The 26,256-nt window shown below is 35.9% G+C and overlaps 2 protein-coding genes across 2 annotated transcripts in view; both read left to right on the top strand.

The window, feature by feature from the left end:
• LOC139969106 (uncharacterized) overlaps positions 1-26,256 on the top strand; it is a 113,864-nt gene that overhangs the window by 41,243 nt on the left and 46,365 nt on the right. The window lies entirely within an intron of this gene.
• Positions 1,662-26,256, top strand: LOC139969107 (uncharacterized). Its single transcript, XM_071973890.1, has 12 exons — positions 1,662-3,544; positions 7,994-8,341; positions 8,741-8,878; positions 9,654-9,998; positions 13,069-13,188; positions 13,657-14,001; positions 14,538-14,657; positions 16,318-16,665; positions 23,053-23,175; positions 23,835-24,182; positions 24,502-24,618; positions 25,546-26,256. Exons 1-12 carry the CDS (start codon positions 3,469-3,471, stop codon positions 25,899-25,901), a joined length of 2,784 nt encoding a protein of 927 aa, XP_071829991.1. The 5' UTR covers positions 1,662-3,468; the 3' UTR covers positions 25,902-26,256.

Genomic DNA, 26,256 nt, shown 5'->3' with positions numbered 1-26,256 from the left:
TGATCAAAAGCAACAATTCCCTTCATATTGGTATGTTAGAAATAAGAGCAACATATATATGACGACACAGCGTAAATGTGTCGTTACCAATGTTGGAGATTATGCAGCGTTTTAGCATGTTTCCTTAATATCCGTCCATCCGGATTTATTTCAACGATATATATATATATATATATATATATATATATATATATATATATATATATATATTTATATATATATATATTGGGCGTTACTAGCATAGGAAAATTCAATCGTACTACAACTTTAATTGTCTTCTTCCATAATTTACAGCTGCTTCTTACCAACTGGGAGAGGATTGTACTTTGGCCTTCTCATAGAATTGTTGATCATGGTTGTCTTTAACGTTGGTGTTTTTAGCCTGCTTCTTCGAAATATCGTCTTTCGTCGAATGGTTCCAAGTAGTTCCAACCGAAACAAAAAGAAAGAGATGTTCACACGGATGCAACAATTTGTACTGTTTTGGGTTCTTCTAGGTTTATCATGGATATTCGGTTTCCTCGCTGTTATCCCGAACCGGAAGACGTTTGCGTTTGAAATCCTTTTTTGTCTGTTTACGTCTCTTGAAGGTTTCGTTTTATTCATTTTTCTTTGCGCGAAAAACCCAGAAGTGAAGAAAGCATTCAAGAAGTCAAGAATATACCTTAGTGAGTGGAGTATCGAAAGGAGTAGAGCCAGAGCTAAAATACTTCCTACAAGCGGAAGCAGCTCGTCACAAAACATGTCAAATAGATCGTAAAGAAGACGAAGTTTTGATTTATTTTTCTTCCTCGTGTTATCTCTTTCGTACAGATACGCTGAACATCAAGTCTTGAAATTTTAACACAAAACATAATGTTTGTTGCCATCATTACATAGCTGACAATACCTAATATTACCATTTACGTAATAATAACGGATAATTTTGTCGAGAAAAAAGGATACGACTTATGACATTCGCTCATTATATGGAGATTGTAACTAATGTTTTGCAAGGAGAGTAACCTTAATGCTTAAAAATTGTTGTGAAAATGACGGAGATATCACACAAAAAAACAAAGAGCATACACTTCATGATGTGAATCGGTATCTGGAGGATTAAATTGGCTGTATTATAATTGGATAGTTATAGACACATGCGGTTCAGTTGCTTCAGTTTCTGAAGTTAGTAGTTTATCATTCGATATTCGTGAACACAACAATGTGGTGCAGCTAGAAAGTAATTGATTTTTCAAAGTTACCTTTTCTGGAAGTTTTAGATGTATTTAATAAGGGTCACCGCCTTGTTTTTTTTTGTAACGGTTATACTACACTGAATTTGCATCAGTTTGATATCGACGTCTGATATTACCGTAGTCTGTCACTAGTCTCAATGGAACTAGTATTCCAGATAACATCGATTTAAATATGATAAGTATTTGACTACTCTACTCTAATTAATCGCCTAATCTTACCCTTTCATTTTTTAGGAGCGGTGTTGCAACAAAGTGCAGATCCACAAATTGTTAAACGTCTTCCAGAATCTGTTGAAATAGTAGCTGATTTTAGAAAATTTAGAATCCTAACTTAATTTTCATAATTCGTTTCATCAATCTGTACTTTTTCTTGGGGGGGGGGGGGAGTGGTGAGGGTTGATGAACATGTATTAATACCTAGCGCCGTTTCCTCGGAATACTGGCAAATAATCACTTCAAATGCTTCTTTTTACATTTTGATTATAACGTACCAATCAGTATATTGCACAATGTAACACTTTACACATTTGCAATATTTGCTATATGGAAACATTAGCCTTTATTTAAATGATTCCTATGATAGTCTTATGTTGTCATTTGTCAATAAAGCGTATACCAATGACGATCTATTATTGGTATAAATCTTACCATTCATTGTTAGTACATAGTGTTTGCATGAACGAAGAGTGGTTAGTATTTTATCATTTTATCAACATCATCGCTGAAGTTGATGGATCACCTGCAGACAGTTGTGAGGGATAAGGTATTACTTATCAAATAAAAAGTTTGTTCCATTAAATACGCACTTACATGTACCAACCCATACGTAGTTGTGAGCAAGTATAGGTCTACGACTCACACACAAGATGGACGATTCGTAGAAACAGCTTAAATGCAACTAGTCGGGTTTCATTCAAAGATAGGGTTATGAAACCAATAACGATAAAAAATACCCTTAGCGTTTTACTTTCCCAATTGTTTCTTTCACCTCTATAATTTCGGCTTTTTCGTGTTACAGTTTTACGCACTAGGCCAATAGCAGGACAAGAACTTCCTGAAATTGAGAGCAGCTGTCGGATTCGTGGTCAGGTTAATTTCGTTGAAAACAATAAAACGTGGGATAGTATTATGAGGCAACTACCTTATTATGAAACGAATTTTCTGATTGGTTGGGTAGAATTCTGAGAATTATTTTTAAATCTATTTCTAAAGTCTATTCCTACATCTAGGCAAGATGAATTAAAATTCATTTCAGGGTAAGAAAATCAAGATGAAGTATCATCATCACTATGATGATCAGGAATGAATATGTGCGTATTCATTTCATTTATATGTTTTCATCACAACAATATACAATGTACGCTCATACTTGATATAATTTCAATATACAGCGTGCATATTTAGTTGTGAAAGAAGCCTCATGGCTAAAAAAATTAGAACACTGTGAAGCAGGAAAGGAAAAAAATAGAACAGAAAGAAATCAAGAAAAAGAACAAGATACGAAATGAGATAGGAATGAAGATTTGCAATGGGAAAGAAAGACCATCGAAGAAAATACTTTTCAATTAGTATAAATTTGCTTAAAGAAAAGTAAGCTAGCCACTAAATCGCCATTTAATTGAGTGTCAGCTGATTTGATCTCTTTTAATAGTAATAACCTTAACGAGTCCCTATTGCCAAATATATATATATATTATGTGAAACTGTTTTTTTTTATTCAATTAAACTAACAATTTCAAAAAACGTTAATTCGCGATATGGAAAGTTTTGCTTTCTTTCTAATTTTGTCAATAAAAACTTAATTTCAAGTAATTTATAAATGCCATCCAAAGTCACAGTTTTCGTTCACACTTATTAGTTGTTTCATTAGCATAAAAGGATAACGATGTGTGGCATATACCTATTAATGCCATTTCAACCCTATCAAGCAATATTTATGATGAAATGGGAGACAGCAGTTACCAGGGGTGTCAGTCTGTCGTGGATAAGGAACTATGATGCTGAGTTCCGTAATCAGAGAAAGAAGTAAGAAGAGCATTAAGTCAACTGTAAATATAACCGTTTGCAAACAAATGTGAATAGTACTTTAAATGTACGATATGACCCAGTGGTATGTTTATTGTTGCCACAAATATCAAGAGTGGTTGAGGAGACAATTGACAGTACAAAGTCCAGCCTGATTTTTAACCTAGTGGAAACATATTGGGGAATTGGGATCTGCATTACATTAAAGATGGAAGTTACTAACAAATTACGTCCAAGTTTTCTTTGGATTTGTGCGATTTTCATAAAAAATGTTATTCCCACCGGTGAGTATAGCAGAATTCAGTTTTGTGATCTTTAGTTTTCATCTTTTGGATTTTGGATTCGTACATGCCATGTATGTAAATTTAAGATCATGGTTGTTACTGGCATATACGTGACTTACATACGAAAACTTTGCTATGCATTCAACAGAACACTGGTATGCTCTTATGAGCTTCCTTCTCAAAGGTCTTTTGGCAATATAACAAAGCACTGAAGTTTTATTCATGTGAATTTAAAAAATTATGCACGTTAGGTTCAAAAACATTTTCTGTCGCAAAGCATGATTGAAAAGCATATTTAAAAAAGTATTGGTTAATTTTGAAGCATTATTGATCATTAAATAATATCAACAATGAAATGGGAACCCACTGACTAACCGTGTATCATTTAAAGTTATGGTAACGTCTTATGAATGTCACATATGCCAGAGTTGTAAATGTGTGTGTTTCCTTTCTAAGAATTTGTTTAGTTTTATACGTGTAAAACAGATAAATAGTTTCTCCGATATTGATATGTATTACTTCGGTTGGTCAATTAAAGCTGTTAATGCGAAATTTAATTTAAATTCATATGTTTATTTTGTCCATCGGTTTAATACTTATACAGTTTTCAATTTTCAGAATGGTAAATCTTTGAACCAATTTTATGGAATTCAGAAAGCATGAAAAATGTTAACCGTGTTTCAAAATTCCAACCTTTTCAAAAAAGAAGGCACCTTTTTATACTTTTATGAAGATAGTCAGAATCAAATAGAATGTAAATTGAGGGGAACATACCTTGGGATATTTCCAAGAGAATACTTTGCGAAGATAGGATTTTATATATGTTTGTGCATGGAAAGGACTATACGTTCTACAATTGCTGGCAAGGTTTTGTTAAAACTTTAATACTTAAATGTTTTCTCTGTAGAAGTTGTTTCTTCAAGGGTAAACTTCTGTTCCAAATGTTGCTATTATGTGAAACATGTATAAAGGCTCTCTCATTCGGAATTTATTACAAACGTTTTTCTTTACAGTTTTTTCTTCAAAAAGTAGCTACCGTAGTATCCATGAACTTATTCTATATCCATCTGGTTAAGCGGGACGGGAGGCATCCGGTAAACCAAAGTACCTGGTGCCGTGTTCTGTAAACACTCTACGAACTGTTGTTTTCCCATCCAAATTAATGCAAATAGCTAACGTTATATTCACGGTTGTCGTACCATGTCAGACTAAACTCCTAATGAGGAATCCTTTTTTGCTTACTTGGATAATGGGGTATATGTACGAAGCTGAAAGTTGCTAGAAAGGTACTTCAATGTTAACCTCGCATCTTTTGCTACCTAATTCGACAAATTTGGACATCCATTAAAGCAGTCAACGTGACATGGCTTACAAATGTGTAATGCAAAATAATGTAAAATATATGACTTTGTAACAGATTCTTACTTACTAGTCATTCTTACGGACATTCCAAAATAAGTAAATTTATTGGTATTATCAGTCTTACATCGTGAGTTATAACCTCTGTATGTTTGCATTGCATCGACCGTAATGATGAATGTTTAATCGTCCGATCTAATACAAGCTGAAAGCTTATTTGTATCTATTATTTATAGTGTTTATGCCAATAAATAACTTCCCAATATTATAGCTACTTGATCCAAATAGTTTTGTAATCAGATGTAGACCATACAATTGCTTTCGTTTTAATACTAACACAATTTTCAGAATGGTAAATCTTTATAGACTTATCCATTCCTTTGAATCAATTTTATGGAATTCAGAAAGCAGGATATATATTAACCGTGCCTGTATCCTTACCTTTCAAAAAAGAAAGCACCTTTTTTTATACTGTTATGAAGATAGTCAGAATCAAATGAAATGTAAATTGAGGGGAACATACCATGGGATATTTCCATGAGAATACTTTACGAAGGGTTTTATATATGTTTGTGCATATAAGGGACTATAAGTTATACAATTGCTGGCACGGTTTTGTTAAAATGTAACACTTAAATCTTTTCTCTGTAGAAGTTATTTCTTCAAAGGTAAACGTCTGTTCCAAATGTTGCTATTATGTAAAACATGTATAAAGGCTCTCTCATTCGGAATTTATTACAAACGTTTTTCTTTACAGTTTTTTCTTCAAAAATTAGCTACCGTAGTGTCCATGAACTTATTCTATATCCATCTGGTTAAGCGGGACGGGAGGCATCCGGTAAACCAAAGTAACTGGTGCCGTGTTCTGTTAACTCTACGTTGTTTTTGTTTGCTGTTGCTGTTGTTTTCTCATCCAAATTAATGCAAATAGCTAACTTTATATTCGCGGTTGTAGTACCATCTTAGTCAAATTAAACTCCTAATGAGGAATCGTTGGTTTGCTTACTTGGAGGATGAGGTATTTGCATGAAGCTGAAATTTCCTAGGAAATTATTTGAAATATTTTAGTCAACCAACGGTAATCTCGCATCTTTTGCTAGCTAATTCGACAAATGTTAACATTCCATTAAAGCAGTCAACGTGACATGGCTTACAAATGTGTAATGTCAATGCCTGGCATCAGTCGAATGACAACAATTAATGTTATTATTGTAAGAAGTCCTCCGTAACTATCTCTCGTAGCCTAATTAAAATGGCAGTTCAACTATAGCGTTAATTGTGCGGTACAACATGTTCGAACGTCTTGTAATTTACAATTGTTTGTTTGTTTGTATAGGATAGGTAACAAACAAGGGATCCAGGAATTATGAATACGCTAATAATATATCTTTGGCAAAGTAACTAAAATTTATATAATTGATTTAGGCATTGTAAACGACTACATTTTCCCCTTGGATACAGCTGTACCGATGCCCGTCAAGTTTCTCCAGGCATGCCAAAAAAAAACACGTATCAACTCCAAGAGTATCCTTTCAATCTTTGTTTTACGTCATTTATCACAATCCGTTACTATAAACCCTTCGTTACATTGTTGGTATTGTAAAATATATGACTTTGTAGCAGATTCTTACTTAGTAGTCATTCTTACCGACATTCCAAAATAAGTAAATTTATTGGTATTATCAGTCTTACATCATGAATTATAACCTCTGTATGTTTGCATTGCATCGACCGTAATGATGAATGTTTAATCGTCCGAATCAGTACAAGCTAAAAGCTGAAATATATCTATCATTTTTAGTGTATATGCCAATAAATAACTTCTCAATGTGGTAGCCTACTTGATCCAAAGAGTTTTGTAATCAGATGTAGACCATACAATTGCTATGAAGTATTCTACTCATACTGTCATATCCATACAATGTTAGCTTTTAGTAATGTCAATATGGCAATGTGTGATCATTATTCTGTAGCGTAAACCATTGGCAGTATGTATTCCACCGCGGCCAGTAAAACTAGCTCAAAGGTAACTGTGCATCCGTGTGACATTACGATTAGGTTTCCTTTGTGTTTTTGCATTTCTAATAGAATATTTTATTCTCATCGGTGGGATATGCGGTTTTTGATACTTTATTTTTTCATTGTTCATTGCAATAAAAAATTAAAAAAGCGGTTTATTGTCAGCATGCATATGATTTGCCTGACAGAACTTATTAAGTATACACTCGATATCAGACGCTCTGTGTTTTTATATATGACATATTGTTATAGTAGAAATAATAATAATAATAAATTACATTTATATAGCACTTAATACAGTGTTTCAAAGCGCTTTACAAAGTAGTAAAGAGACAAAGGAAATCAAGGGATAAAATACTTGGAATCAAACAGAAATGTTTTAAGTTGTCTCTTGAAAATACAAAGGAAGGGAGAGTCACGAACGTGAAATGGGAGTTCGTTCCAAAGAGAAGGCGCAGCAGTTAAACTTGTACAAATGTTTATTAATTTACAGAAACGAAACATACATTTACATCGAACGCTCTCTTGAACAGACGTTACTGTTACAAGAATAATTATGGTTGATTTTCTTATAAATATGGCATTAGCGAATGGAAATCAAGTGGCACTTGAACCGCATCTACCACACCTAAACATTTAAGGAAAACTAGAAACGCTAAAACATCCACCATTGTTTTTAGAAATTGATGTTTGTGATGTCAACATTTGATATGTTGAATGTAATTTGAATGGAAGCACTGTAATGACTTATTGCTATGCTGAAAATAATAATGGACTTACCCATCAAAGTATATTCACTGTTTACTTATAATGAGTTTCGGATTGGTCCCGTCGGATGGTTATTACTCAACTAAATGAAGATGTTTGTGAACATTTTTCAGTGAACTCTGTAATCGATTAGTACTCAACTGCTATATGCTATAGTTGATACTCACACCAGATTGTAAATATGTTGGCGTTACTATAGTGTGTATTAAATTGTTTGATACTAGCTTTTAAATGTTCGAAGATGAATAATGCATGAACGATATGTGTGGTTTTGTGTTAATATTATTTCGGTCATTTGTTCAGGTTCTGTATATGTAAATACTCCTTACAACTTCAAGTCTCAGAACTTTGGGAATGGAGGCTATCAGAACAACCTTGTTGAAGAAACGGTCTTCATAGGCCCAGAAGGACTCCACCTTCTACTAAACATAACTTACATCAAGACCGAAAGTTGTTGCGACTTGTTGGCAATTGGAAGCGGAAACATCACTGGCGGCAGCACTGCAATGACCGTTTCAGGAGGACCGTATATTGACGAACTACGATATTTATCAGAGGGAAACACTATTTGGATGAGATTTACAACGAATCAAAGGACAACCAGTAACGGTTATAGGGGTATTGTTCAACCTGTAAATATAACATCCGACGGTAAGATCGTAAGATAGTGTTGTCTCCATCTCCTTCTTCTCCTTCTCCTTCTACTTCTCCTCCTTCTCCTTCTCCTTCTCCTCCTTCTACTCACTCAAAGGACTGATGATGATTACATGAAATGCACATTTTGGAGAGTTTGTGTGTATGGCCAAGTTCTCACAATGCGCATGTAGATATTCCATGTCATCTATTTCGTACGAAATGTATAATCGCGGGATAGATTGCAGTTAGAATTTTAGAGTAAAAACTCAATGTCGTCCACACCAGGTCGTAAACAGAAAAAAAAAATATTGGTCGTATGCAGATGTATCCAATGTGTTTTTACGTATGGATCCTACGATTACATTCACCTACGGTGCCATATTGTTTGACTTCCTTCATTGTCTTATTTTTTAGCTTCCGATTTCGATTGTGGGAGCGAGTTCAACTGTCAAAATGGAGCGTGTATACCCACTGTGTCTCGATGTGACTCAGACTCAAGAAATCAACCAATTTGTGCAAATAACAAAGATTGGGAACTTATGGTGATTTCAGGTACAGTTTTTTGACTTTTTTCTGGTATTTGTGTTTACGCAGATGTAATGTTTAAATCTTACATGATAATACATATCATATTCACGATGCATTATGTCTTGCCAGTGCCATGTTAATGAATTAAGCAGCCTCATTGTATTATATCTCTAGCTGGTCGTTACAGTAATTTTCTTACCATTCTACGTACTGTGCTGTGTATCAGAGTGGCTTAAATTGAAAATGTTAGAGCGACATTTGATCACTATAGAATTCATCCTTGGTTAACGGGAATGTTATTTAGTTCTCAATTTATTTTCCTTGCATCCCGCTGAACACGGAGATACACTGTTCCAAACGCTTAATTAAAAAACAAAGATACGCATATCTTTAAATGACCCTAGTAAAAGATTGAAATGGTTCATTCCCAATCATTTTCTTGAAATGTGTCACTTCTTACACAAACTTGCCTACCGTGTAGCAAAATCCTGAAAAGTGCTAGTATGTTCTTTTAGTCGTTTATGTTGAGTTACGCAATTTTGTGAGAAACATTTTTATTGAAAAACAAGTTTCAACATCTTTATTAGTAATTATGACGCAATAGCCATGACTGTTTTGAAGCATCCATATCGAAACGGTTGTGCGAATGGTGTTTACGAGCGGTTTCATGCCGCTTTTATTGTAGATATGTCATGAATTGTTATTCATTTTAATAAAAGTAAAATATATACCCAATAACATCAATGGAAAATAAGTACAACATAAAGAACAGAAACCGATGATCCTTTTATCGTTGTAGATGTTTGGAATGTTACGGCCCGACGTAACATAACTTCATACAACTATGATACTGGGACATATCCATGCAACCTTCATCAAGAGGAGATTTACATCGCGCCCGTTGGTCTTCAACTGCTTCTCACCATTGAGTATTTCTACACTCAATACGGAGACTACCTTAGGGTTGGCAATGGGAATGTAACAAACGAAAGAAATATTCTGCTGTACGATCAAGGGCGATTTAATAATGAAATACGTGTTTTATCAGAGGAAAACATCATGTGGTTGACCTTCACATCGGATAGGAGATATAGTTATGATGGTTTCAGCGGTTTCGTGGAACCAGTGACCACGACGTTAGATGGTAAGATACATCACATTTCTGTTCTTACCTTAATACCATGTAATTATTACAAATTATTTCTTCAGAGCCGTAACAACGACTCCTAATATCTTAGATAAGTTCATGTTTATTGGCACATGGTCTTGCAATGATTCCAGCCGGTGAGGCTCAGTCCCTGTCTTCCGGCTCGAAACTCCTGTAGCAATAGCATAGCCAGCAATATAGATGGTAACCAAACAAGATTATTATATACGCATTAATCATGCAGATCTTCTCAGCTTCTCATATTCCCGTCAAATGTACATAAATTCACATGAAAATTACCATAATATCACCATCCCTGACATATGACAGACGGTCACGTATCTTAACCTTGGAGAGAGAATCATTTTCCTTAATTATCAACTATGGTGATATTTCGAGTTACCGTGTTGCTCAATTATCTCGTATTCGTCATTCGGTTTTCGCTGACAAAATATGGATGGAAGTGAAGAGAAAATCCTGGATCCGTCTTTGTAATAGGCATAATAGAGCAAGAGGACTTAAGTCGAAATTATTTTGAAACTGTGACTAAAATATTTTACCATTGCACCGACACCTACTCCCGCCCTCACCCTCTCATCGGTTTGATTTTTTTCAATACGGTGCAGGAGGAAAGGAATGGGATCTTCACATGACTTTCCTATGCGTATTGAAAGCGAAAAGTGATTCGTCCCTTCGTGCTGCAGTTACTGTGTCCATGTTTATATAACATTCTCGTCTGTTTCATGAGCCGGAAGACGTATGTGTTGGTCACTATGGTAACTGTTGCATTGGAAGTATTATTCGAAGTTGTTACAGTTAACATATTTTGCAACGGTTGGTTCTCAAACAAGCTTAAAGCAGGCAGGTAGATGTTCTCTAGAACAGGGAATTGCTTGAAGCAGATTTCTCAGCCGATTACCTTTATAGTTTACACCTTGATGTGAAAACGCTTGGTGACTGGTGTTGAGTTCATCGAAATGTTGGTCAATCTGCACGTACATCATTGTTCTGCAAGACCTGAGCAAGCACACGAATCATGAGAGCACCATGTACTATTGAAAATAAATGGAGTGCAGCGTGTGTATAGTGGAACCAATTTCGTATAGTATATTACTCAGTATGTATCATTTACTACAGATTACGCACACTGAATACAACGAAAACACACAGAGTACACAGTAACTACTGTAAATCTTAAATTTTTGTACCTCAGTTTAAACTAGACCGTGCTAATAAATCGATAGAATGTGATATTAGGATTACAGTAAGAACAAAGAAGCATCAACATAACAAACCAATTCTTCAAGAACTTCATTGGATACCCATTGCGAAGTACAACATCGTATTGCTAACACACAAGGCGTTACACGGCATAGTACCAATGCATTACGGTGACCATGGTCATTTTCTGTCGCAGCTCCAGCAATATGGAACAGCTTACCATCACATAGTGCGCACATCTATGAACTCCTTTAAACGTTCCATATAAATGTACTGTATTATGATTATGATAATATGTATTATGCACGATTATGATTATGATGGTAATGATGAAGACAATGATGATGATGATGTGTTATTGTTATTGTTTTTGTTATCGTTATTTTTGTTTTGTTTTGTTATTGCTATTGTTTTTGTTACTGTTGTTTATGCATAGCATATCCTCCGTTATTACTGTAATACTAATATCACTTGCTACCGGTGTGTCATATTCTGAATCGGTTGCTATACTCGTCAAAGGAACATTTCTTCTACGAATTTCAAATTTAGTGTAAAAATTCGTCGATCACGGATCTAATGTCCTCTTCGACTTTATTTTATCAATTTCTAGTCAAAGAACAGATATCACAACATCTAACTTCAGTGAGTTTGCATTTATTTATTTTCGCATGGGAGGGGGGGGGGGAATTAAACAAATATCAAAATTTCACAATAATTCTTCTCGCCGACTTTTATTCTTGTGCTTCAAAATCGTAACGAGGGAACAAGAAATATCGGAAACGCTGCACCTCTAAGGAACTTCGACCGGGATCCTACTGTCCTCTTTCTGATATATGTATTTGTGCTCACTTAAAACAGAAAATAACTATCGGAATGATGATACAGCTCCCTGGGCGCCCACCGCACCCCTATATTCCCAGTAAATAGCAGTGTACACAATCGGAAATAATTTCTTTACGAGTCTACAGCTGTAATACTAAACAAATGGCCGTTATTTGGCTTATTTTTTCAAACGAGTCACTACTGACCGTCTCAAAAAAAAAAGCTGCTTGGTCTCAACGTCGATCTGCACCACCTATTAAAAGACATTGTATGTAGAACACTGCAAACGTACTCCTGAAAGATCTCATTAGGGTTGCCAAGTTGCAGGTGGTTTCATATGCCAAATTTGGGGGAATTGCTGGTCAATTCGGATAGCTGTTGGTCGAATGGCCACATAGTGTACAGATAATCTGGATTTTTCTAGAATTATCCAGGAATGTGATTTTTATAAAAAAGAACCTGTCCGGAAGAATTTCTTTGCGGATGACCGTAAATGCAGTTATGGAGGAAGACCCCAACATGGCCGGTAGCCAAAAAATAATTCGTATGATTTCTTTTTTCCGTAAATCCTTTTTGATTGCCAGAACTATACCGAGCTCCTATACTCATTATACTGTCGCAAATGGAATGGTTACACCATGTGACGTCACTGCTGGCCTTTATCAAATTAAAAGAAAAACTGTTTAAAGCCACTTCAGTGCTTACAAAAGTGTAAAATTATGTCAGCGTAATTTTCAAAGATATATAGGAACTTTGGCGCTACTTTTGCATCATTTCCCACTGGAATTTTTTAGAATAAAACTTGCGGATACGCTTAAGGGGAGCACTATAACGGCAATGCCGGAAGTAAAAAGTACCTTTGAAACCAACATTTTTACTTTTCCGATATTTAATATCGGAACATGGCCAATTGTATTTAATTTCGAAGATTTGATTAAACAATTTGAACCATTTAATCGAGGTTCTGTCCTTATTTATTACTATTTTTTTTAATTTACTAATATGTTATCAATATTCCTATCAGAGCTCGATTGCGGGAACGATTTTGACTGCCAAAATGGTGCGTGTATATCACAGAGATCTGTTTGTGATTATCGACAAAACTGTGCAAATGGGTTTGATAATGCAGGTCCTACCGTCTCAGGTGAGTCACTATATAGGCTTATAGAGCAGTATGACATAGCATATAAAATGTCGCAGAGTTGTACATCATGCTAACTTTTGCTTTCCCAATAGAGAAAACTATGGTGTCACCCGTACTGATCTTGCAAAATTGTTAATGGGGAACCATGGATTGCAAAGTCGGCAATGAGACTAGTACCGTTAAATTCGTTCAACACGGCAGGGTACAGAACTGTCGTATTCAAGCCGAAACCAAAGTGAATTATTCAGGTCACACATTCGGAGTCTACGCATGCTAAGTTCTTCTAAGTTCGGCTACTAATTTCCCAATTACAATTAAAGCATAAGTAATTTGGATAAAGCAGGCAGCATAAATTATATTGTTTTGATTTGAAGCAAGTGGGATTTTAAGCCTGCGCCGTATTGGTAAATCAACAACAATTATTGAGGAACTGAATTTAAAACACAGGATCCTTATATTTCTTTCCAGATATTTACAATGTTACAGCACGTCATAACGTAACGTCGCACAATTATGATACTGGAACATATCTATGCAACCTTCATCAAGAGGAGGTTTACATTGCACCCGATGGTCTGCATCTGCTTCTCACCATTGAGTATTTCTACACTGAATACGGAGACTACCTTAGAGTTGGCAATGGGAATGTAACAAACGAAAGAAACATTCTGTTGTACGATCAAGGGCGATTTAATAATGAAATACGTGTTTTATCAGAGGAAAACATCATGTGGTTGACCTTCACATCGGATAGCTATTACAGTTATGATGGTTTCAGCGGTTTCGTGGAACCAGTGACCACGACGTTAGATGGTAAAATACATCACTTTTTTCACTTTCTCCAGAGTGACTACTAAAGAAGAAAGGAATATTCATGGCAAATGTTTTTGAAAACATTACTTACAATTACCTTAATCTCAATAATTAAAGTCATATATGTCGCATATTAAATTAACATAAATAGCAATTGCAATACTTGGGCATGCATGCGTTCTTAAAACCAGACCCAACAATGAGACCCGATAATAAGGATCACCATCGCAACATAGGCTATGAAATTATGAGTATATCGCGGTTATCGCGATGTTAGTCATCACATAGCGTACAATATAAAGTAAGTCAAGCACCGGATCAAGGCCATGGTTTAACAAGAAGCTTGTGACATGCAAAGTTTGAATTTGAATTACGTCTTTAGCATTATTCTGTGCATTTGAAATACAATCTGTCTTTTAGCTTATACATAGTGTACGTATGTATGTGTACGTATATACTGGGTAGTCACATAGTTCGGTCTGCTCCTCGTCTCTGAAGTGAACGTGAAGAAATACCGTATTATTATTTGCCTTCAGAACTAGATTGCGGAAACGAGTTCAACTGTAATAATGGAGCATGTATATCGCAAAGGTCTGTTTGCGACAATCTTGATAACTGTGCTAACGGTTTAGATACGATAGGTGCCATCCTCTCAGGTGAGTCATGTACTAGAATAACAATAATATATATATACAGTATATAACAAAATATGTTATTTTGTCTGTTTACTTCCTTACTTTACTGTATATTACTTACACTGCAAACGCAACGGAAAAGTACACCAAGAGCCACTGTAACACTGACTGATCAATTATATCACAGACTGAGCTAGTATGACAGGTGCATGCAACCTGTTGAATTCAGGCATGTTAAATACAGTCGCCGTACAATACTTTGTAGTAACTGTCTCTGCGCACCAAGGTACAAGCCCAGCATTGGAATTGCATTTGTACGAAAACTGCTGCTCAAGTTTTAAAATGCAACACAGAGATAGTAATGAAAATGATATCCTCCAACCTAACAATATTATGTTTATAACCGAATGTCGGAATATGTAATTGAGAATCACAATCTGCCCAAGCTGGACAACGTAAGCTTTGTTGTCCAGGATGACCCAGATCATCCGTTGCATGATGATCTCTCTGGGCGAATTATTGGTCAAAGTGGAAGGATGAGATCCCAACTGCTAGTACAAACCGTTACAAACATACCTTTGTCCCGATGGTTAACACATATTGTCACAGTTTTTACACTAGGTATTCGGGGTTTGATAAGGTTTAATTATTTTAATAGTACTTACACTAGGTAGTCAGGTTTATTTCTGTTGTGAAATATGCGTTTTTCCTTCTTCCTTTTTTTTCCTTAGTGCAATAAATGGTTTAAATGAATTCTTTGTGATTTAAACCTTTGATCGTATCTGTCATTTATTCTTATTTATCTAGTCTTAGTTGATCTTGATTGTTTGCTAGTGATCTGTACTTGCCTATATTTGGTGCTTAATAAGGTTTATTTGAATTTGAATTTATATCTATTGTCCATCTATTGGTATTAAAGTGCGGTATACTTTGGCAACGTTTGAATGAACTGTCTTTAAGTTAATATAACGCTATATATTCCACAGGATATATTCTCTGTTGGTATATAAGTTCAAGCGGGTGTTTTTGCTTCCCCTTGCAAATATAGCCTCCTTGGATTTCTCTTCAAAGGAATCGATTTGTAAAAATTACTTGTTTTTTCCGTTAATATGACAGTAATCTAATCAACACATTATTGGAGTATAATCTAACGGATACATCAGAAGAAACCAATTTGAATGTGTTACGTTTGGAACAGTTTTCAAATACCAAAACCAGATCGTTTTTTAACATTGTAATGATTTTGTTAAATAATTATAAAAATAAATGAAATATTTATGATGCAGCTGTCTATGTAGTAACGGACCACTTTAACGTTATTTCCCACAATTTTGATACGAGGACATATCCGGCAACCTTCATCGCACCCGATGGTCTACATCTGCTTCTCACCATTGAGTATTTCTACACTGAGTACGAAGACTACCTCAAAGTTGGCAATGGCATTTCAAAAACGAAAGAAATATTATACTGTACGACCAAGGGCAATTAAAAATTAAATACGTGTTTAACCAGAGTAAAACGTTATGTGGTTGACCTTCACATCGGATAGCTATTACAGTTATGATGGTTTCAGCGGTTTCGTGGAACCAGTTAAGATGACGTTAGATGGTAAGATAAATCATACGTTCCTGTTCTTACCTTATTTTTACCTTCTTAGGATCCTTATCTTCCTTTCCAGATATTTACAATGTTACATCACGTCATAACGTAACGTCGCACAATTATGATACTGGGACATATCTATGCAACCTTTACCAAGAGGAGGTTTACATCGCACCCGATGGTCTGCATCTGCTTCTCACCATTGAGTCTTTCAACACTGAATCCGGAGACTACCTTAAAGTTGGCAATGGGAATGTATCAAACGAAAGAAATATTCTTCTGTACGATCGAGGGCCATATAATAATGAAATACGTGTTTTATCAGAAGAAAACATTATGTGGTTGACCTTCATAACAAATCATGATATCTACGTGAGGGTCGGATTTAGTGGTTTCGTGGAACCGATTAACATGACGTTAGAAGGTAAGATACATCATACTTTCCTGTTCTTGTTTTTTAATTTAAGCCAAATAAGTGGAATGAATATTCATTGCAAACGTTTTCAAATCATTAACATGTACCTTATTCTCGATATTTTAAATCCTAGATGTCGCTTATTAAGTTAACATTAATATCAATTGCAATACATGGTCATGCATATCTTCTTAAAACCAGACCGACTGAACATAACACCTGATAAAAAGGATCCACTTTGCTCCACACTACATTATAACATATGAAACTATTACTACATCGCGATTATTGCAATGTTAGTCCTGCACATAACGTACAATATAAAGTTATTCAATCGCCGAGTCAAAACCATAGTTTTAAAAGAAGCTTGTTACATGCAAAATTTGAATTTAAATTACGTCTATATAAAATTCTGTACAGTTGAAACTACATTTTGTATTTCAGCTTATACATAGTGTACGTTTGCTCTTTCAGAATCTCCATGCATTTCCATCAATATGCATTTTTCGGTCGAATTGCATTCATTTACTTGAATTCGATATTACAATGTTCTTAACATTTAAAGAACCGTTAGGTATGGTAATTGTATTTCGATCCAATGTTACAACTTCAGCTACTATTTTCGTAGTCATCTGATTCTTCTTACTATTGTCTTACATTATAAAACAATTGATTGGCGGTCGATGTCTCTGTTGGATCTGCCATCGTTGTATTGAAAGTGCGGTGATTTTAATGGCTTTAGAAGCGACATAAGAAACGACATTTCTCCGAGGGAATGATCTAACGAACTCGTGTGTATTTACAACGTTAATAGTATGACAAAAACACGTGACTTGGGAGCACACAACTAACACCCCCACTTGCTCTCATAATAATAAACATCTTGTATGAAAATTACTTTAAAGCAATATGCATATTGTAACTTCTTGTGTTCAGAGTGTTCGAATGTTAAATACATCAGTTACCAAACAGGAATCGCTTGAACTTGTTGATCTTTGATTTTGTTGCTGGTTTTGTAAAATTATCTGCAACCATATCCTCTGTTGGGCAATATGTAATGTTAACCTTACCCTCATTGACCATTGTACGAATAAAATGGTACTTGACATCAATGTGTTTTGATCTTTGTCGGTGAACAGGTACTTTACTTAATGAAATAGCACCCTGGTTATCTTCAAGAATATTAGTACAGTCATAAATTTTCTTGTCCATACCATTCAACAACTGAGTTAAGTACAAACTTTCTTGTGTTGTAGCTGCCAATGCCATGTATTCAGCCTCACAACTGTGGGTTGCTTCTTAGATTTCCATGAAACGAGTGGACCATCCCCAGTCAAACTAAAACAATAACCAGTTGTACTTCTTCTGTCATCCACTGAAGATGCCCAATCTGAATCACTGTAAGCAAGTAACCTTAAGGGTTGACTTGATTTCTTGAAGCATAATTTGTGATCAATTGTACCTTTTAGATACCTAAGAACATGTTTGGCAGTATTCATGTTCTCTGCTTTAGGTTCTGACAAATGCTGTGACAATCTACTTACCACCCAACTTAGGTCTGGTCTAGTGCATATCATGGCATAAATCAAACTACCAACTATTTCACGGTAATTCTTTGGATCAACAGCTTCACTACTGTTATATTCCAATTTCTGTTCACATGGAGTGGACCTGGGCTTACAGTTTACCATTCCAAATCTTTCTAGCATTTTGTTGATATATTTGTCCTGGCTCATCTTGATTTCTCCCTCTTTTTGCTCAAAATGGATTCCAAGAAAATATGATATCCCTTACCCAAATCTGTCATTCTAAATTTCTTCTGCATAACTTCCTTGAACTGATTTAGCAAGTGTGTGTCACTAGCTGCCATAATCAGATCATCAACCCAAATAATGACTATGATCATGTCATTTTTAATCTGCTTCTTGTAGACACAATGATCTGATGAATTTTGAACAAAATCATTTTCAACAAGGTACTCATGTAATACTTTATTCCAATTTCTACCCGACTGTTTCAACCCATACAGTGATTTCTTTAACTTATAAACCAACTTTTCTCCTGTGTCTGATAAAACTTCAAAGCCTTCTGGTTGCTCTAAATAGATTTCTTCAGCAATAAGAGCATGCAGGTAAGCAGTTTTGACATCCATCTGATGAACAATCAGATCGTTTTGCACTACCAGTTGCATTAAAATCCTAATTGATGTGATATTAGCTGTCGGGGCAAATGTTTCTTTGTAATCTATCCCCTTCACTTGATTGTAACCCTTGGCGACATATCTTGCCTTAAATCTCCTTGTACCTTCAAAATCCTCTTTAATTGCATACACCCATTTTCCCCCTACTGGATGTTTACCTTCAGGTAAAGTTGTTATCTCAAATGTATCATTCTCCCTTAATGAATTTAGCTCTTCTTCCATGGCATTTTTCCATGTTGATATATAAGGTGAATTTACTGCTTCCTTGTACGTTTGGGGAATTCCACATATTTTATAACAGTAATCAATACCAGTCATAATAGAATCTCCATCTTCAACATGTGATACATACTCATCTAAGTATTTGGGAGATTTTCTCTCCCTCTTGAGGTTGTTACGAGGGCCCATTGTAGCCTAACGCTAGTCACTGCTAGTGAGAAACCTAATGTTATAATGTGGAGAGTAATTGAAATTGCCTACGTGATAAATCAGTATTTGAGAAATTAGGTCGGGTTACCGTGTCACAATGTTATAATACACGATTGTTCTGGTATATTCCTTATGATGACGCCCTGGTCTCGGGTTAGCGTCGGTTTACGTGAAGTCCCGTTGCGGTGTGCACACATTTTCGTGGATTCTCTGGAACGTACGCGAGATATGCAAAGGACTTCCAAGAATAGAGAAACTGGGTCAGGTGTATCGAGAGAGATCTAGATGATTCTTGACATGGCGAATCGTATATAAACCTGCCCAGATCGGAGAGTTTCTCAGTTTCTGTACGAATACAAGCGACGACACATATTATATCATTCTACTATATATCGTCAGTGCTCAACTACCAGTATTTTCTGAAGGATTGAGATATCGATACCAAGATTGATTCTACACTTCCATTCAGAAGTTTGAAGAGGACTTTGCTGTGAAAATACAGTTTTTCAGTCTTTATTTCGGAGAAGGTGAAGAATTTCTGTCTCCGTTGAGGAAGTTCGTTACGCCAGGAGTTGGTGGCTATAAAGCTGATTTTTGGACTGACCCTGGTAATATTTAGTCGGCGAGAAGTTCGACTTGTGCTTCACTCTATTGTGGCTGGAAGTCCGTCTTCTATTTTGGAGCATCGCCGGAAAGAAGGTGACTGCTGTTTCTGGGATCGCGAGAAAGATCGTCGAGGACCAGTGAATTTCGCGGTACAACGGACCGAGAATCGTCGTCATCAAGGTCGTGGCCGCTGAGGGATATCGCCGTTGGAAGAGACCAGCGTGTTTTAAAGTGTATCCTGTCTTGTTAAGTTTGTGAGTAATTTTCTATATATTTGTAATTACCACTTGTTGTTGGTTCGGAATCCATTGTTCAATATAGTTTACGTTGTCATTTAAAATCTCTAGACTCGTTAATTTGTCTGTGTTCCTTACGGAAACAAACCCAGGCTTGTGTCTCGTTAAAAATTACTTATCGAGAGTTCTCGCATTCCAACGTAACAAAATAGTAACGTCCTTGACTTATATCACCCTTACTTCTTTCACTGTGGTTTTCCTCTGAACCACTTTCCTTTAAACTTTCCCTTGTTATTTCTCTTTGAGACACATTTGTCTTACTTCCATTATTGTTTTCAGGAACATGAGCATCACCACTAGACTCCCCACATGTGTATTGTTGAGGAAACAACTCAACTTCATCATCCAATACATCAGTTTGGGTTTGTTTCTCAATACCTCTTTTCTTACAGAACTTGACCAGCCTGTTTTTAGACACCTTTCCACTGTTTGCATGATACACTAGGTATGCAGGACTATTCTTGTCATACCCAACAAAAATTCCTTTCTCACACCTAGAATCTAGTTTCTTTGGGTCGTGCTTATACGCATAACATTCTGATCCAAATATCCCCATTTTGGATAGATCAGGTTGGTTCCCTGTTAACATGTGATAAGGGGTTTGCTTAATGCGGTTGTTGAAACATCTGTTTCTAATATGGGCAGCTGTTTGGACTGCGTATGTCCACAAGAACTTGGGCAAACCCTTGTCTATCAATAGACACCTCCCCATTTCAAAAAGAGTTCTCCACTGCCTTTCAGCGGTACCATTTTGGTGGAGAGAGTACGGTGAAGAGGTTTCATGCCTTATGCCCATTTTCCTTAGTACTGACTCAAAAGCATTTCCTGTGAATTCTGAACCATTGTCAGACCTGATACACTTTACTTTGCCATAAGGTGCACAATCTGCCAAAAACTTTTCCAATACTAATGCAGTGCCACCCTTGTTTCTAATGAAATAAACAAATATGGCTCCTGAATAATCATCGGTGAATGTTGCTGCATATTTGAACCCATCCTTAGCTACAGGGTTAACAGTTCCTGCTAGGTCTGTGTGAACCAACTCCAGGGGTGTGGTGGCCTTAGCATCTAGTTTTCTACTCCTACTGTTTACAAATTTTCCTTGAGTGCATGTGTCACAATCAAATGTTGACTAATCAACTACACCTTTAATTTTCATACCTTTGACTACATCTTGTAATTTAAGAATATCTTCAAAATTACAGTGTCCTAAAATTTCATGCCATGTATGAACATCATATACAGCGTTAACTCTGTCACCTACTATTTCTTCGTCCACAACGTGCAGGTAGTACAATCTTCCTTGTTCTTTAATGTTGAACGTAGTACCATCTTTGTGGGTAAGTATGTTGCATCCTTGCTTGAAGGTCACTGTGGCTCCATTGTTTGTGGCAGCTTTAACAGAAAACATGTCCTGTGGGTAGGAAGGGATGTACAGTGCCGCTTCCAGCATAGATTCTACATTCTTGCCTTCTGTACTTAGCAAGGTAACTTGGGCGTTTCCACGTTTTAGCGCTACATTATTTTCTCTTGTCCCATCAGCTTGCTCCATGTAGTGGTTTTCTGGATGGAATGTATTGTCAAAAGAAACAAATTTTGATAGATCTGTGATTATATGTGATGTAGCTCCACAATCTACCATTAAGGTTCCTGGCCCTCCTCTTTGACGTATGTTGCTTGTATTGTTGCCAGCCTTGAATGAGAATGTGTGATCTTCTTCTCTAGTTTCGGTCTGTTCCGCTGTTTGCTTTGCCTTGTCCTTGCGATTATGTCTTCTGCAAGTTTCATCACTGTGTGTGGAACTGTTATGGTAATTACACCATCTTGGCAATTTGGTTTGAGACTTGTTACTTGTTTGAAGCTTATACGGGCACAATCTAGCAATATGTCCCTCATTTCCACACTGATAACATGTAAGCCTCCCCTTAATTCGTCTACTTCCAGTGGGTACTGTACCTGTACTTCCTGCCTTCATGACGTTGTCAGATTTGTCATGCGACTCGACTCGGAATTTCTCAGTCTCCTCAAAACTTCTCAATTTGCTTTTGAATTTGGTAAAAGTAATCTCATCGTTGCTCTGTGTGATGTGAATAGCAAAGGGTTTGAAAGAGTCTGGCAATCCTTTTAAAATCATTGCTATCAATAACCCATCACTTAGGGTCTCTTTTGCATTACGTAGGGCTGTAATGGCGTTTTCTGCCCTAATTATGTAATCATGCTCTCGTTTGGTCCTTTCTTGAGAGATGTTAGCTCAGTATACAGAGTAATGATACGGGGCTTTCCCTGGTTCGAGTAATGTTCTCTCAGTATCTGTAGGGCTTTCCTTCCATCATCGGCAGCATCTCTCATTACCAACGACAGGCTTTTATCATCTAAAAACTGTATCAGTTCAGCATAGCATTCTTCTTTCTTACCTACGACATCATTAACGTTAGGCTGTCCACTGCCAGCCTCACCTTCGGGCGGTACGTCTAGACCTAGTATGGTATCTTTCAGTTTCATCATACGTAGATGTCCGAGAAATTTCGTTTCCCACAATTCGTATTCATTTTCGTCCCCGTTGAAGCAAAGTCTCTGCCATCGACTTCCTGGATCACGCCTGGGCCCATAACCTGTTGGATCTGCCATCGTTGTATTGAAAGTGCGGTGATTTTAATGGCTTTAGAAGCGACATAAGAAACGACATTTCTCCGAGGGAATGATCTAACGAACTCGTGTGTATTTACAACGTTAATAGTATGACAAAAACACGTGACTTGGGAGCACACAACTAACAGTCTCAACACCTACATGTGGTGACTGATTTAGAAATGTGAGCAAGTAACTACAGCGCCTGTTACTTCTGCATGAAATATTTACCCACAGATCTCCGTTGCGGCAACGAATTCAATTGTCAGAACGGCGCTTGTATACCACAGGAATCTACTTGCAACGACTATCGTCAAAACTGTGCTAACGATTTCGACAGGACAGGAGTAACCATGTCAGGTATGGGTATTTTATTATGAAACTAATTTTGTCAAGTAAAACAGCTGTGTTTGTTTGCGCTTGTTTTTATTTTATTTTAAATAAGATCCAATATAATCCGTGCAATCTGAGAGCATCCAATTATACACTGATGTTTTATGTACGCAAGTAGAATAGGTAAAAAGCCCGAGCCCTTTTAACTATTCAAGCGTATTGTACCAAACCCTGCCTGTGTATATTCCAACTTACATAATGAATATGTAATATAGTGTAATCCTGTATAGAGCCATACAAAGAACATTATAGTTAGCAAATGCGGAAAATGTTGGTTATATTGTGTGGATAACGCTTAGTAATGGTATTAAAAAATTGCTATTTTGCTGCTGGTTTCTTTTCATTATTTTTGTAACGTCAGCCCTATACCATCAAAATTACTTTGCATAGAACACAATAGTTTTAGTAAGTAAATCAAACAAAATATGGACTTATAACTTTCCCCCATTTCTTAACAGGAAACCATAAACAACTGTAATTATTTCCAATTGACAAAATCAAATAAACTTTTCAAGGCTGAACTGTTACAAATGGCGGTTTATCAATTAGTGAGTGCAAAATTCAATGAAACGTTTACGAACATCTTATAAACATATTTTCTTATAAAACATCTTTTCTGTGTGCAGATGTTTGGAGTATCACAACCCTTCGCAACATAACATCGGACAATTTCGCGAACAAGGATTACCCATGTAACCTTGTTCAAGAGCAGGTATTCTATGCACCAGATGGACTAAGGCTACTCCTAACCATCGATTACCTACAAACTGGTTATTTCACTGACTTTCTGAGAGTAGGCAACGGGAACATCACAACTGAGAGACACATTTTAAAGTACTCGGGTGGACCATTCAATGATGAGATAAAGGTTTTATCAGAAACAAATGTGATGTGGTTGAGATTTACCACGGATAATAACTACAATGGTGGTGGGTTTAGTGGATTCATAAGACCAGTTAGCACTACCGTTGATGGTAAGTAGAATATCCGCTATAATAAACAAAAAAAATATTAGTTAAATCAAAAGATCGGAAGGACTGCAATGCGAACCGTACAGGTATCAGAGATGACGAAAAACACGCGTTCGCACTATTTAGGTCTGTTTAGATATTTCGGCTTCTGAAGTTCGCTAACGCGGTAGACATAATATTACATAACATTTGTTTGTCTTCGATTTCAGTTCGTTATGACAAATTTATGCTGTCACTGATACTGCAGATTCTTTTCTTATGTTTAAAACTGTTATGGAGAATCTTTCAGTATACTACCTGCCTTCAATATTTTTTTCAACAGAACTCGATTGTGAAAACCAGTTTAATTGCTTAAACGGAGCTTGCATAGCACAAAGCTCCGTTTGCGACAATGAAGAGAATTGTGCTAATGGTCTCGACACTAGTGTTAGCCTTGCAGGTAAGCGATTACGACTGTTTTCTTGCTAATGTAAAAATAAACAAGAATTAATAATGAAACTAGGGTATCAAATAAAAAAAATCGCATTCTGCTTAATGCATTAAATAAATACAGAACATGCTGCTAGATTAACAGACTACTCTCTGTCGGTTGACCTTTAACAAATGCTGTCATATAAACCAAAGATGGTGGTCGTGTTGTGTCCCCTAAATATATTATGAAACGTACCATCCCACATTAACTACAAAAACATACCGAATTGAGGCCATAGTCGTCATCTCCAGATAGCACGTACTTTCCGGGCGAAGTATACAAAAGTGATATATTCCTCCCTAATGGAGATTTCCTCCAAATTGCCAAAGGATGGAGCTTATTAAGCAAGGGGCCTTATGATAAGACGGAGCTTTATTTTACCATATTCACATTTCAACCAGAGACGTTCAATTTTACCCTGTCAGTTTCACATGGTATCCACTATTATTACGACATGTTATATGACTTACAGCGTAACAAATTTATTTCGCTTAAATGTAGGCTATTCTCTGACCATTGGAACACACAAAAACGATAAATATGTTAACTTTATCAAATTACGGGTTTCTATGAACAGATTCACTTATAAATAAATAAATATATATATATATATATATATATATATATATATATATATTTATATATATATATATATATATATATATATATATATATGTATATATATATCTTTATATATATATTTATATCAAAAAATATATATAAATACTTTATATATTTCATGTGCGAACTCATACTTTGAATATAAGAAGAAAAACTATTTAATCCATGATAAAGAATAAAATATTGACCAATACTTAACATGTTAGCAGATGTATCTAATTATATTGAAACACAAATCAACTACTTATATACATACATATGTTCTTCTTACAGAAACTACATATGTCAACACAAGCTACAACGTGAGTTCGTATATGTTTGACTCTGGAGGGTACCCATGCAAGCTGCAACAAGAGGAGTTTTTCATCGCACCCGACGGACTCAATATTCTCCTAACTATTGAATATCTATTTACGGAGGAACTGTATGATGTGCTGAGAATTGGCAACGGTAATGATATCAGACAAGGACTTCTTCGGGAATATTCTGGAGGACCATTTGTTAATGAAATAGAAATATTATCAGAAGGAACCATGATGTGGTTGACACTCATTGCGGACGGTTCTGTTAATTCTATAGGTTTCAGAGGTTTTGTAAAATCAGTAAATGCAACAGCAGACAGTAAGTGAATTCATTTTCATCCCAATTTTCGTGAAAAGAGCAATATGGTTTATTAGTAACTTATATAAGATTTAGTGAACTTTGAAGAAAGTCTTAGTGCTTATTAGTTTGTTTTTACGCTCGTTTCAAAGGCATCAAGTTTCCGAATGATAAGTTATGACTTTGCAGGAAAGTTGATAACATTCAAAAAAGTAATGTTCTCCCTAACGTTGGTTATATAAAAAAATATAAGTTATATTAAATTACGAAAGAAAACCCGTTTTGTGATCGATTAATAGATTCCAGCAAAATGTTCTTTGTGATTGATAATCATATAATAGAATGTGTCATTTATAGTCGTCAAACTCTTTTGCCAAAACAAAA

The sequence above is a fragment of the Apostichopus japonicus genome, chromosome 6 (genome assembly GCF_037975245.1).
Source record: "Apostichopus japonicus isolate 1M-3 chromosome 6, ASM3797524v1, whole genome shotgun sequence".
NCBI lineage: Eukaryota > Metazoa > Echinodermata > Holothuroidea > Aspidochirotida > Stichopodidae > Apostichopus > Apostichopus japonicus.
This window is presented reverse-complemented; position numbering and strand designations above follow the sequence as displayed.